At 41.7% G+C, this 14,846-nt stretch overlaps 1 protein-coding gene across 1 annotated transcript in view; it reads left to right on the forward strand.

Annotated features, from left to right (window-relative positions):
* C3H3orf52 (chromosome 3 C3orf52 homolog) overlaps positions 1-14,846 on the forward strand; it is a gene marked incomplete in the record, with an annotated part of 327,789 nt that overhangs the window by 277,839 nt on the left and 35,104 nt on the right. Inside the window, 1 exon segment of the mRNA XM_053706875.1 lies at positions 10,201-10,388. Coding sequence (XP_053562850.1) covers positions 10,201-10,388 — 188 coding nt within the window.

Genomic DNA, 14,846 nt, shown 5'->3' on the forward strand with positions numbered 1-14,846 from the left:
GTTTTGGCCGCCCGCTGGTATTTGGAGTCAGTGATTAAAGGGTCTAACGCTCACTTTACAGCCGCGACTTTTCCATACCGCAGATCCCCCTACGCCATTTGCGTAGCCTATCTTTTCAATGGGATCTTTCTAACGCTGGTATTTAGAGTCGTTTCTGCAGTGAGCGTTAGAGCTCTAACGACAAGATTCCAGCCGCCTGAAAAAAGCAGGAGTTAAGAGCTTTCTGGCTAACGCCGGTTTATAAAGCTCTTAACTACTGTACCCTAAAGTACACTAACACCCATAAACTACCTATGTACCCCTAAACCGAGGTCCCCCCACATCGCCGCCACTCGATTAAAATTTTTAACCCCTAATCTGCCGACCGCCACCTACGTTATACTTATGTACCCCTAATCTGCTGCCCCTAACCCCGCCGACCCCTATATTATATTTATTAACCCCTAACTTGCCCCCCACAACGTCGCCGCAAGCTACTTAAAATAATTAACCCCTAATCTTCCGACCGCAAATCGCCGCCACCTACGTTATCCCTATGTACCCCTAATCTGCTGCCCCTAACATCGCCGACCCCTATGTTATATTTATTAACCCCTAATCTGCCCCCCACAACGTCGCCGACACCTACCTACACTTATTAACCCCTAATCTGCCGAGCGGACCTGAGCGCTACTATAATAAAGTTATTAACCCCTAATCCGCCTCACTAACCCTATCATAAATAGTATTAACCCCTAATCTGCCCTCCCTAACATCGCCGACACCTACCTTCAATTATTAACCCCTAATCTGCCGACCGGAGCTCACCGCTATTCTAATAAATGTATTAACCCCTAAAGCTAAGTCTAACCCTAACACTAACACCCCCCTAAGTTAAATATAATATTTATCTAACGAAATAAATTAACTCTTATTAAATAAATGATTCCTATTTAAAGCTAAATACTTACCTGTAAAATAAATCCTAATATAGCTACAATATAAATTACATTTATATTATAGCTATTTTAGGATTAATATTTATTTCTCCAACATAGGTGTGTCCGGTCCACGGCGTCATCCTTACTTGTGGGATATTCTCTTCCCCAACAGGAAATGGCAAAGAGCCCAGCAAAGCTGGTCACATGATCCCTCCTAGGCTCCGCCTACCCCAGTCATTCTCTTTGCCGTTGTACAGGCAACATCTCCACGGAGATGGCTTAGAGTTTTTTAGTGTTTAACTGTAGTTTTTCATTATTCAATCAAGAGTTTGTTATTTTCAAATAGTGCTGGTACGTACTATTTACTCAGAAACAGAAAAGAGATGAAGAATTCTGTTTGTATGAGGAAAATGATTTTAGCAACCGTAACTAAAATCCATGGCTGTTCCACACAGGACTGTTGAGAGCAATTAACTTCAGTTGGGGGAACAGTTTGCAGTCCTTTGCTGCTTGAGGTATGACACATTCTAACAAGACGATGTAATGCTGGAAGCTGTCATTTTCCCTATGGGATCCGGTAAGCCATGTTTATTACGATTGTAAATAAGGGCTTCACAAGGGCTTATTTAGACTGTAGACCTTTTTTTGGGCTAAATCGATTGATATTAACACTTATTTAGCCTTGAGGAATCATTTATTCTGGGTATTTTGATATAATAATATCGGCAGGCACTGTTTTAGACACCTTATTCTTTAGGGGCTTTCCCAAAGCATAGGCAGAGTCTCATTTTCGCGCCGGTGTTGCGCACTTGTTTTTGAGAGGCATGGCATGCAGTCGCATGTGAGAGGAGCTCTGATACTTATAAAAGACTTCTGAAGGCGTCATTTGGTATCGTATTCCCCTTTGGGTTTGGTTGGGTCTCAGCAAAGCAGATACCAGGGACTGTAAAGGGGTTAAAGCTTAAAACGGCTCCGGTTCCGTTATTTTAAGGGTTAAAGCTTCCAAAATTGGTGTGCAATATTTTCAAGGCTTTTAGACACTGTGGTGAAAGTTTGGTGAATTTTGAACAATTCCTTCATGTTTTTTCGCAATTGCAATAATAAAGTGTGTTCAGTTTAAAATTTAAAGTGACAGTAACGGTTTTATTTCAAAACGTTTTTTGTACTTTCTTATCAAGTTTATGCCTGTTTAACATGTCTGAACTACCAGATAGACTGTGTTCTGAATGTGGGGAAGCCAGAATTCCTATTCATTTAAATAAATGTGATTTATGTGATAATGACAATGATGCCCAAGATGATTCCTCAAGTGAGGGGAGTAAGCATGGTACTGCATCATTCCCTCCTTCGTCTACACGAGTCTTGCCCACTCAGGAGGCCCCTAGTACATCTAGCGCGCCAATACTCCTTACTATGCAACAATTAACGGCTGTAATGGATAATTCTGTCAAAAACATTTTAGCCAAAATGAACCCTTGTCAGCGTAAGCGTGGATGCTCTGTTTTAGTTACTGAAGAGCATGACGACGCTGATATTAATATCTCTGAAGGGCCCCTAACCCAATCTGAGGGGGCCAGGGAGGTTTTGTCTGAGGGAGAAATTACTGATTTAGGGAACATTTCTCAGCAGGCTGAATCTGATGTGATTACATTTAAATTTAAATTGGAACATCTCCGCATTTTGCTTAAGGAGGTATTATCCACTCTGGATGATTGTGAAACTTTGGTCATCCCAGAGAAACTATGTAAAATGGACAAGTTCCTAGAGGTGCCGGGGCTCCCAGAAGCTTTTCCTATACCCAAGCGGGTGGCGGACATTGTTAATAAAGAATGGGAAAGGCCCGGTATTCCTTTCGTCCCTCCCCCCATATTTAAAAAATTGTTTCCTATGGTCGACCCCAGAAAGGACTTATGGCAGTCAGTCCCCAAGGTCGAGGGAGCGGTTTCTACTTTAAACAAACGCACCACTATTCCCATAGAGGATAGTTGTGCTTTCAAAGATCCTATGGATAAAAAATTAGAAGGTTTGCTTAAAAAGATGTTTGTTCAGCAGGGTTACCTTCTACAACCCATTTCATGCATTGTCCCTGTCACTACAGCCGCATATTTCTGGTTTGATGAACTGATTAAGGTGCTCGATAGTGACTCTCCTCCTTATGAGGAGATTATGGACAGAGTCAATGCTCTCAAATTGGCTAATTCTTTCACTCTAGACGCCTCTTTGCAATTGGCTAAGTTAGCGGCTAAGAATTCTGGGTTTGCTATTGTGGCGCGCAGAGCGCTTTGGTTGAAATCTTGGTCGGCTGATGCGTCTTCCAAGAACAAGCTACTAAACATTCCTTTCAAGGGGAAAACGCTGTTTGGTCCTGACTTGAAAGAGATTATCTCTGATATCACTGGGGGTAAGGGCCATGCCCTTCCTCAGGATCGGCCTTTCAAGGCAAAAAATAGACCTAATTTTCGTCCCTTTCGTAAAAACGGACCAGCCCAAGGTGCTACGTCCTCTAAGCAAGAGGGTAATACTTCTCAGGCCAAGCCAGCTTGGAGACCAATGCAAGGCTGGAACAAGGGAAAGCAGGCCAAGAAACCTGCCACTGCTACCAAGACAGCATGAAATATTGGCCCCCGATCCGGGACCGGATCTGGTGGGGGGCAGACTCTCTCTCTTCGCTCAGGCTTGGGCAAGAGATGTTCTGGATCCTTGGGCGCTAGAAATAGTCTCCCAGGGTTATCTTCTGGAATTCAAGGGACTTCCCCCAAGGGGGAGGTTCCACAGGTCTCAGTTGTCTTCAGACCACATAAAAAGACAGGCGTTCTTACATTGTGTAGAAGACCTGTTAAAAATGGGAGTGATTCATCCTGTTCCATTGAGAGAACAAGGGATGGGGTTCTACTCCAATCTGTTCATAGTTCCCAAAAAAGAGGGAACGTTCAGACCTATCCTAGATCTCAAGATCTTAAACAAATTTCTCAAGGTCCCATCGTTCAAGATGGAAACCATTCGAACTATCCTTCCTTCCATCCAGGAAGGTCAATTCATGACCACGGTGGATTTAAAGGATGCGTATCTACATATTCCTATCCACAAGGAACATCATCGGTTCCTAAGGTTTGCATTCCTGGACAAACATTACCAGTTCGTGGCGCTTCCTTTCGGATTAGCCACTGCTCCAAGGATTTTCACAAAGGTACTAGGGTCCCTTCTAGCGGTGCTAAGACCAAGGGGCATTGCAGTAGTACCCTACCTGGACGACATTCTGATTCAAGCGTCGTCCCTCCCTCGAGCAAAGGCTCACACGGACATCGTCCTGGCCTTTCTCAGATCTCACGGCTGGAAAGTGAACGTGGAAAAGAGTTCTCTATCCCCGTCAACAAGGGTTCCCTTCTTGGGAACAATTATAGATTCCTCAGAAATGAGGATTTTTCTAACAGAGGCCAGAATAACAAAGCTTCTGGACTCTTGTCGGATCCTTCATTCCGTTCCTCTTCCTTCCGTAGCTCAGTGCATGGAAGTGATCGGGTTGATGGTAGCGGCAATGGACATAGTTCCTTTTGCGCGCATCCATCTAAGACCATTACAACTATGCATGCTCAGTCAGTGGAATGGGGACTATACAGACTTGTCTCCAAAGATACAAGTAAATCAGAGGACCAGAGACTCACTCCGTTGGTGGCTGTCCCTGGACAACCTGTCACAAGGGATGACATTCCGCAGACCAGAGTGGGTCATTGTCACGACCGACGCCAGTCTGACGGGCTGGGGCGCGGTCTGGGGATCCCTGAAAGCTCAGGGTCTTTGGTCTCGGGAAGAATCTCTTCTACCGATAAATATTCTGGAACTGAGAGCGATATTCAATGCTCTCAAGGCTTGGCCTCAGATAGCAAGGACCAAGTTCATACGGTTTCAATCAGACAACATGACGACTGTTGCGTACATCAACCATCAGGGGGGAACAAGGAGTTCCCTAGCGATGGAGGAAGTGACCAAGATTATTCTATGGGCGGAGTCTCACTCCTGCCACCTGTCTGCTATCCACATCCCGGGAGTGGAAAATTGGGAAGCGGATTTTCTGAGTCGTCAGACATTGCATCCGGGGGAGTGGGAACTCCATCCGGAAATCTTTGCCCTAGTCACTCAGCTGTGGGGCATTCCAGACATGGATCTAATGGCCTCTCGTCAGAACTTCAAAGTTCCCTGTTACGGGTCCAGATCCAGGGATCCCAAGGCGGCTCTAGTGGATGCACTAGTAGCACCTTGGACCTTCAAACTAGCTTATGTGTTTCCGCCGTTTCCTCTCATTCCCAGGCTGGTAGCCAGGATCAATCAGGAGAGGGCGTCGGTGATCTTGATAGCTCCTGCGTGGCCACGCAGGACTTGGTATGCAGATCTGGTGAATATGTCATCGGCTCCACCTTGGAAGCTACCTTTGAGACGAGACCTTCTTGTTCAGGGTCCGTTCGAACATCCGAATCTGGTTTCACTCCAGCTGACTGCCTGGAGATTGAACGCTTGATTTTATTGAAGCGAGGTTTCTCAGATTCTGTTATCGATACTCTTGTTCAGGCCAGAAAGCCTGTAACTAGAAAGATTTACCACAAAATTTGGAAAAAATATATCTGTTGGTGTGAATCTAAAGGATTCCCTTGGGACAAGGTTAAGATTCCTAGGATTCTATCCTTCCTTCAAGAAGGATTGGAAAAAGGATTATCGGCAAGTTCCCTGAAGGGACAGATTTCTGCCTTGTCGGTGTTACTTCACAAAAAGCTGGCAGCTGTGCCAGATGTTCAAGCCTTTGTTCAGGCTTTGGTTAGAATTAAGCCTGTTTACAAACCTTTGACTCCTCCTTGGAGTCTCAATTTAGTTCTTTCAGTTCTTCAGGGGGTTCCGTTTGAACCCTTACATTCCGTTGATATTAAGTTATTATCTTGGAAAGTTTTGTTTTTAGTTGCAATTTCTTCTGCTAGAAGAGTTTCAGAATTATCTGCTCTGCAGTGTTCCCCTCCTTATCTGGTGTTCCATGCAGATAAGGTGGTTTTACGTACTAAACCTGGTTTTCTTCCGAAAGTTGTTTCTAACAAAAACATTAACCAGGAGATTATCGTGCCTTCTCTGTGTCCGAAACCAGTTTCAAAGAAGGAACGTTTGTTGCACAATTTGGATGTTGTTCGCGCTCTAAAATTCTATTTAGATGCTACAAAGGATTTTAGACAAACATCTTCCTTGTTTGTTGTTTATTCAGGTAAAAGGAGAGGTCAAAAAGCAACTTCTACCTCTCTCTCTTTTTGGATTAAAAGCATCATCAGATTGGCTTACGAGACTGCCGGACGGCAGCCTCCTGAAAGAATCACAGCTCATTCCACTAGGGCTGTGGCTTCCACATGGGCCTTCAAGAACGAGGCTTCTGTTGATCAGATATGTAGGGCAGCGACTTGGTCTTCACTGCACACTTTTACCAAATTTTACAAGTTTGATACTTTTGCTTCTTCTGAGGCTATTTTTGGGAGAAAGGTTTTGCAAGCCGTGGTGCCTTCCATTTAGGTGACCTGATTTGCTCCCTCCCTTCATCCGTGTCCTAAAGCTTTGGTATTGGTTCCCACAAGTAAGGATGACGCCGTGGACCGGACACACCTATGTTGGAGAAAACAGAATTTATGTTTACCTGATAAATTTCTTTCTCCAACGGTGTGTCCGGTCCACGGCCCGCCCTGGTTTTTTTAATCAGGTCTGATAATTTATTTTCTTTAACTACAGTCACCACGGTACCATATGGTTTCTCCTATGCTAATATTCCTCCTTAACGTCGGTCGAATGACTGGGGTAGGCGGAGCCTAGGAGGGATCATGTGACCAGCTTTGCTGGGCTCTTTGCCATTTCCTGTTGGGGAAGAGAATATCCCACAAGTAAGGATGACGCCGTGGACCGGACACACCGTTGGAGAAAGAAATTTATCAGGTAAACATAAATTCTGTTTTTACAGGTAACTTTGTATTTATTTTAACCAGGTACAATAGCTATTAAATAGTTAAGAACTATTTAATAGTTACCTAGTTAAAATAATTACAAATTTACCTGTAAAATAAATCCTAACCTAAGATATAATTAAACCTAACACTACCCTATCAATAAAATAATTAAATAAACTACCTACAATTACCTACAATTAACCTAACACTACACTATCAATAAATTAATTAAACACAATTGCTACAAATAAATACAATTAAATAAACTAACTAAAGTACAAAAAATAAAAAAGAACTAAGTTACAGAAAATAAAAAAATATTTACAAACATAAGAAAAATATTACAACAATTTTAAACTAATTACACCTACTCTAAGCCCCCTAATAAAATAACAAAGACCCCCAAAATAAAAAATTCCCTACCCTATTCTAAAATACAAAAATTACAAGCTCTTTTACCTTACCAGCCCTGAACAGGGCCCTTTGCGGGGCATGCCCCAAGAATTTCAGCTCTTTTGCCTGTAAAAAAAAACATACAATACCCCCCCCCCCCAACATTACAACCCACCACCCACATACCCCTAATCTAACCCAAACCCCCTTAAATAAACCTAACACTAATCCCCTGAAGATCTTCCTACCTTGTCTTCACCATCCAGGTATCACCGATCCGTCCTGGCTCCAAGATCTTCATCCAACCCAAGCGGGGGTTGGCGATCCATAATCCGGTGCTCCAAAGTCTTCCTCCTATCCGGCAAGAAGAGGACATCCGGACCGGCAAACATCTTCTCCAAGCGGCATCTTCTATGTTCTTCCATCCGATGACGACCGGCTCCATCTTGAAGACCTCCAGCGCGGATCCATCCTCTTCTTCCGACGACTAGACGACGAATGACGGTTCCTTTAAGGGACGTCATCCAAGATGGCGTCCCTCGAATTCCGATTGGCTGATAGGATTCTATCAGCCAATCGGAATTAAGGTAGGAATTTTCTGATTGGCTGATGGAATCAGCCAATCAGAATCAAGTTCAATCCGATTGGCTGATCCAATCAGCCAATCAGATTGAGCTCGCATTCTATTGGCTGTTCCGATCAGCCAATAGAATGCGAGCTCAATCTGATTGGCTGATTGGATCAGCCAATCGGATTGAACTTGATTCTGATTGGCTGATTCCATCAGCCAATCAGAATATTCCTACCTTAATTCCGATTGGCTGATAGAATCCTATCAGCCAATCGGAATTCGAGGGACGCCATCTTGGATGACGTCCCTTAAAGGAACCGTCATTCGTCGTCTAGTCGTCGGAAGAAGAGGATGGATCCGCGCTGGAGGTCTTCAAGATGGAGCCGGTCGTCATCGGATGGAAGAACATAGAAGATGCCGCTTGGAGAAGATGTTTGCCGGTCCGGATGTCCTCTTCTTGCCGGATAGGAGGAAGACTTTGGAGCACCGGATTATGGATCGCCAACCCCCGCTTGGGTTGGATGAAGATCTTGGAGCCAGGACGGATCGGTGATACCTGGATGGTGAAGACAAGGTAGGAAGATCTTCAGGGGATTAGTGTTAGGTTTATTTAAGGGGGTTTGGGTTAGATTAGGGGTATGTGGGTGGTGGGTTGTAATGTTGGGGGGGGGGTATTGTATGTTTTTTTTTACAGGCAAAAGAGCTGAAATTCTTGGGGCATGCCCCGCAAAGGGCCCTGTTCAGGGCTGGTAAGGTAAAAGAGCTTGTAATTTTTGTATTTTAGAATAGGGTAGGGAATTTTTTATTTTGGGGGTCTTTGTTATTTTATTAGGGGGCTTAGAGTAGGTGTAATTAGTTTAAAATTGTTGTAATATTTTTCTTATGTTTGTAAATATTTTTTTATTTTCTGTAACTTAGTTCTTTTTTATTTTTTGTACTTTAGATAGTTTATTTAATTGTATTTATTTGTAGCAATTGTGTTTAATTAATTTATTGATAGTGTAGTGTTAGGTTAATTGTAGGTAATTGTAGGTAGTTTATTTAATTATTTTATTGATAGGGTAGTGTTAGGTTTAATTATATCTTAGGTTAGGATTTATTTTACAGGTAAATTTGTAATTATTTTAACTAGGTAACTATTAAATAGTTCTTAACTATTTAATAGCTATTGTACCTGGTTAAAATAAATACAAAGTTACCTGTAAAATAAATATTAATCCTAAAATAGCTATAATATAAATGTAATTTATATTGTAGCTATATTAGGATTTATTTTACAGGTAAGTATTTAGCTTTAAATAGGAATAATTTATTTAATAAGAGTTAATTTATTTCGTTAGATAAAAATTATATTTAACTTAGGGGGGTGTTAGTGTTAGGGTTAGACTTAGCTTTAGGGGTTAATACATTTATTAGAATAGCGGTGAGCTCCGGTCGGCAGATTAGGGGTTAATAAGTGTAGGTAGGTGTCGGCGACGTTGTGGGGGGCAGATTAGGGGTTAATAAATATAACATAGGGGTCGGCGATGTTAGGGCAGCAGATTAGGGGTACATAGGGATAACGTAGGTGGCGGCGGTTTACGGAGCGGCAGATTAGGGGTTAAAAGTGTAATGCAGGGGTCAGCGATAGCGGGGGCGGCAGATTAGGGGTTAATAAGTGTAAGGCTAGGGGTGTTTAGACTCGGGGTACATGTTAGAGTGTTAGGTGCAGACGTAGGAAGTGTTTCCCCATAGGAAACAATGGGGCTGCGTTAGGAGCTGAACGCTGCTTTTTTGCAGGTGTTAGGTTTTTTTTCAGCTCAAACAGCCCCATTGTTTCCTATGGGAGAATCGTGCACGAGCACGTTTTTGAGGCCGGCCGCGTCCGTAAGCAACTCTGGTATCGAGAGTTGCATTTGCGCTAAATATGCTCTACGCTCCTTTTTTGGAGCCTAACGCAGCATTTGTTTGAACTCTCGATACCAGAGTTAAATTTATGGTGCGGCCAGAAAAAAACCCGCGGAGCGTTAACAGCCCTTTTACCGCCAAACTCCAAATCTAGCCGTATATATTTATTTAATACGCCTTATTTATTTACTTTTAACTAGTAACAAGATTGTGATCCTACATTCTGTAGGTGTTGTTTTATTATATATTGGTTCCCTAGAGCCTGTATGTTTACGGACGCCACTCTTCCTCTACTTGCATCTTATGTATATATGTATGCTTTCTCTTACCAAAAATCACTGTTTCTGTGTTACAGGGGTTATTTTATTGTACTTTTAGGACTGCAGTTATCTTATGCTGTTCTGTTAATACATTGTTTAAATATCTATATAAACCTATGACATGCATATGTTTCACATTTTTACAGTGATGAGGATTATTCTGCAAATTTTACATTGAATTTTTCGATATCTTCAAACACCCAGAAAGAAATTAAGTATATGATAAACAAAGAATTTGTTGGTGGTATCCTGAGCCAAGATATTTATGATCACGAAATAAAAAATTGTGAAAACCTGAACATTGTGATCAGTCCATTTGATTTAACTTTATCTCGTAAGTATATGTACATTTTGTAAATCTTTTTGCAGATTGTATTTTATCAAAAATATATTTAGAATATTAACCCAAACTATAAAATAAAGACTATAATATGGTGCTCAAAATAATATGCATTTAAGTTTAATCATCTAGTTCTGCAGTTTCTAGAATATTCCTGAAATTGTTTTTTTTGCATTGATTGCTAAGTATGTTTACAAATGTAGAATTGATTGAAGGAAAGACCTGTATGTTTATCAGACACCTAAGGGGGAAAAAATGTTTGCCACAGCAATGCTAAGCCTTTTAATACTGAAAGCTATAACCATTAATGTTGTTTTTATGAATAAGCCATTAATTCATTTTAAACATAGAAACATAGAATTTGCAGGTAGATAAGAACCAAAAAGGCCCATCAAGTCTACCTATATTACATGTTACTTTTTTCTTAGGATAGCCTTATGCGTGTCCCAGGCAATTTTGAATTCCTTTACAGTCTCTGGGGTAGATTTATCAAATGTCGGACGGACATGATCTGCTGTAGCTGATCATGTCCACCCGACATCGATAAATGCCGACAGCATTCACTTGACAAAGGCTTTCTACGAGCCAAAACGCATAGATGATATCCAATAGCACTAACTGAGGACGTGTTTGTGACTCCCAAAACCGCTGCATCAACCCTGCCGGTTACCCAAAAAAGAGGGCGGAGGATGTATGAGGTATAGCGGTAGGAGCTGAGGATTCAAGTTTCTCTAATTTAAATAGTGCACGCACTATTGAGAGACTTACCAACACAGCAATTGGATACAGTTTCCCATGTGATCACGGAACTGACGGAAGAGATCCTTTGCCTGTTACATGTAAGACTCCACAGGAGAAGCGGCTACAAAGTAAGACACAACTTACAGAATAAGGTACATTTTACAGATTATAGCCTACACCAAAGGTATTGCCTGTCACAAGTAAGACGCCACAGGAGAGGTGGTCAAAAATAATAAGACAATACTTATGAAATAAGGCACAATTTAGATACCACATCCTTTACTAAAGGTATTTCTTTTACAAGATATGACGAGTCCACGGATTTCATCCTTATGGGATTACGCCTCCTGGTTAGCAGGAGGAGGCAAAGAGCACCACAGCAGAGCTGTATATATATAGCTCCTCCCTTCCCTCCCACTCCAGTCATTCTCTTTGCCTGTGTTAGTGATAGGAAGAGGTAAAGTGAGGTGTTAGTTTAGATTCTTCAATCAAGAAGTTTTTTTGTTTTAAAATGGTACCAGTGAGTACTAATTTTTCTCAGGGTCAGTTAATAGCTTCCCAGGAGGAGTGGAGACACTTATTTCTGCCCTGATTGTTGATGATCTTAGCAAAATATTCTCTAAGATCCTGTTGGTTCCCACAGAGCGGTTGAAGGTATTGTAAAGAAACATCTTCGTTGTGGAGACCCGTGTCATGCTACAATCAGCATTGAGGTATGTTCAGTCATTTGATTCTGGGGAGACTTGATACATCAGAACAGGCTGACATTTTTCCCTGTACTGGGGAGGGGTAACGGTATTCAAAATGGAAATGGTGTACCTGGAATTCCCTTTTATTCTATTGCTTATCAGTGTGTTTGTGCAGTGACCATGGGGTTCACTTATCTTATGCTGAGTGTGGGCTGACGCTGGGAGATGCGATTTATTCCTAAAGGCTGTCGTTATTTGTATTGAGGATAACTGGCTATTGGAGTGTGTTTTTAGAGGGGCACATGGCGTTTTCGTTCGTGATCTAGAAATCCAACATATATTTTTTGCTTCCCATTCGGGCCTCAGTACGGCTCGAGTTACGCCCATGGTGGGCGGGGCCTAGTTTTGCGCGCTCAGTCGCGCAGTTATCATCTGGATCGGCAGCAGATTACTGGGCTCCGGTGTGGCCTAAGTCAGTTTGTACACTCAGAGGTGCAAAGAGACTTGGGAGCGCTTCTCACGACAGATCAGTGTTGTCTGGGGGCAGGTAGGCGCCGCAGCAGTGCTGTGGCGAGGTGCGGTGTCTGGAGTGTGATAAAAATCTGTAAATAGTATGTCTGAACAAACGAAACAGTATTTGTTAAGTTATTTGGTGCATATAAGGACACTTTGTTTTCGCTGCAGAAGTTATTATACTGCTGGCAGAAAAATTGTTGCGCTTTTTGTTTTTTAAAGGCGCAGTAGGCATTTTTATTAAAACATTTCTGTCTATAAGATCTGACTCTCATGACTAAATATATCAAGTAAAGGACAACTATTATTGCTAGTCTGTTTAACATGTCTGAACTTCAGGAAAGTACCTGTTCTATGTGTTTAGATGCCAATGTGGAACCCCCTCTTACTTTTTGTCCCTCATGTACTGAAAGGGCCTTACAATGTAAAGAACAGATTTTCTTTAATGCAAGTATGTCTAAGGATGCTCCTCAGACTGATGAGATTCAGGGTATGCCGCTACTTTCTCCCCAAGCGTCACAACCTTTAACGCCCACCCAAGCGACGCCGTGTTCCTCAACTGCGTCCACTTCATTTACTCTGCAGGATATGGCTGCAGTTATGTCATCTACCCTTACAGAGGTTTTATCTAAGTTGCCAGTGTTTCAGGGCAAACGCAGCAGAACAGAAGTTTCTATGATTCCTGCGACTTCTGATGCTTTGATGGCTATTTCCGATGTACCCTCTCAAGGATCTGATTTGGGGGGTAGGGAACTTCTGTCTGAGGGGGAACTTTCTGACTAGGGAAGTGTTACCTCAGACAGACTCGGACGTCATGTCCTTCTGTTTTTAAGCTTGAACACCTCCGTCTGTTACTTTGGGAGGTTTTAGCGACTCTGGATGACTGTGACTCTATTATGGTGCCACCAGAGAAATTGTTTAAGATGGACAAATACTTAGAGGTTCCTGCTTACTCTGATGTTTTTCCGGTTCCTAAGAGAATCTCGGAAATTATTACGTGGGAATGGGAAAGACCGGGTATTCCGTTCTCACCTTCCCCTAACTTTAAGAAAATGTATCCCATAGCTGACACTGTTCGGGATTCCTGGCAAACAGTCCCTAAGGTGGAGGGAGCTGTATCTACCCTGGCTAAGCGTACAACTATTCCTATTGAAGACAGTGTGCTTTCAAAGATCCTATGGATAAAAAGTTGGAAGGTCTTCTGAAAAAGTTCTTTATTCATCAAGGTTTTCTTTTGCAACCGACGGCCTGTATTGTACCAGTTACAACTTCGGCAGCCTTTTGGTTTGACGCCTTAGAAGAGTCTCTTAAGACTGAGACTCCTTTAGAGGAAATCCTAGGTAGGATTAAGGCTCTGAACCCCTTAATGACCGGACCATTTTTCAATTTTCTTACCCTTAATGACAATGGCTATTTTTACATTTCTGTGGTGTTTGTGTTCAGCTGTAATTTTCCTCTTACTCATTTACTGTACCCACACATATTATATACCGTTTTTCTCGCCATTAAATGGACTTTCTAAATATACCATTATTTTCATTATATCTTATAATTTACTATAAAAAAAATTATAAAATATGAGGAAAAAATGGAAAAAACACACTTTTTCTAACTTTGACCCCCAAAATCTGTTACACATCTACAACCACTAAAAAACACCCATGCTAAATAGTTTCTAAATTTTGTCCTGAGTTTAGAAATACCCAATGTTTACATGTTCTTTGCTTTTTTTGTAAGTTATAGGGCCATAAATACAAGTAGCACTTCGCTATTTCCAAACCACTTTTTTTTCAAAATTAGCGCTAGTTACATTGGAACACTGATATCTGTAAGGAATACCTGAATATCCATTGACATGTATATATTTTTTTTTAGAAGACATCCCAAAGTATTGATCTAGGCCCATTTTGGTATATTTCATGCCACCGTTTCACCGCCAAATGCGATCAAATTAAAAAAAATGTTCACTTTTTCACACATTTTGTCACAAACTTTAGGTTTCCCACTGAAATTATTTACAAACAGCTTCTGCAATTATGGCACAAATGGTTGTAAATGCTTCTCTGGGATCGCCTTTGTTCAGAAATAGCAGACTTATATGGCTTTGGGGTTGCTTTTTGGTAATTAGAAGGCCGCTAAATGCCGCTGCGCACCACACGTGTTTTATGCCCAGCAGTGAAGGGGTTAATTAGGGAGCATGTAGGGAGCTTGTAGGGTTAATTTTAGCTTTAGTTTAGTGTAGTAGACAACTCCAAGTATTGATCTAGGCCAATTTTGGTATATTTCATGCCACCATTTCACAGCCAAATGCGAGCAAATAAAAAAAACCTTTAAATTTTTCACAATTTTAGGTTTCTCACTGAAATTATTCACAAACAGTTTGTGCAATTATGGCACAAATGGTTGTAAAAGCTTCTCTGGGATCCCCTTTGTTCAGAAATAGCAGACATATATGGCTTTGGCGTTGCTTTTTGGTAATTAGAAGGCCGCTAAATGCTGCTGCGCACAA

The sequence above is a fragment of the Bombina bombina genome, chromosome 3 (genome assembly GCF_027579735.1).
Source record: "Bombina bombina isolate aBomBom1 chromosome 3, aBomBom1.pri, whole genome shotgun sequence".
Lineage (NCBI taxonomy): Eukaryota > Metazoa > Chordata > Amphibia > Anura > Bombinatoridae > Bombina > Bombina bombina.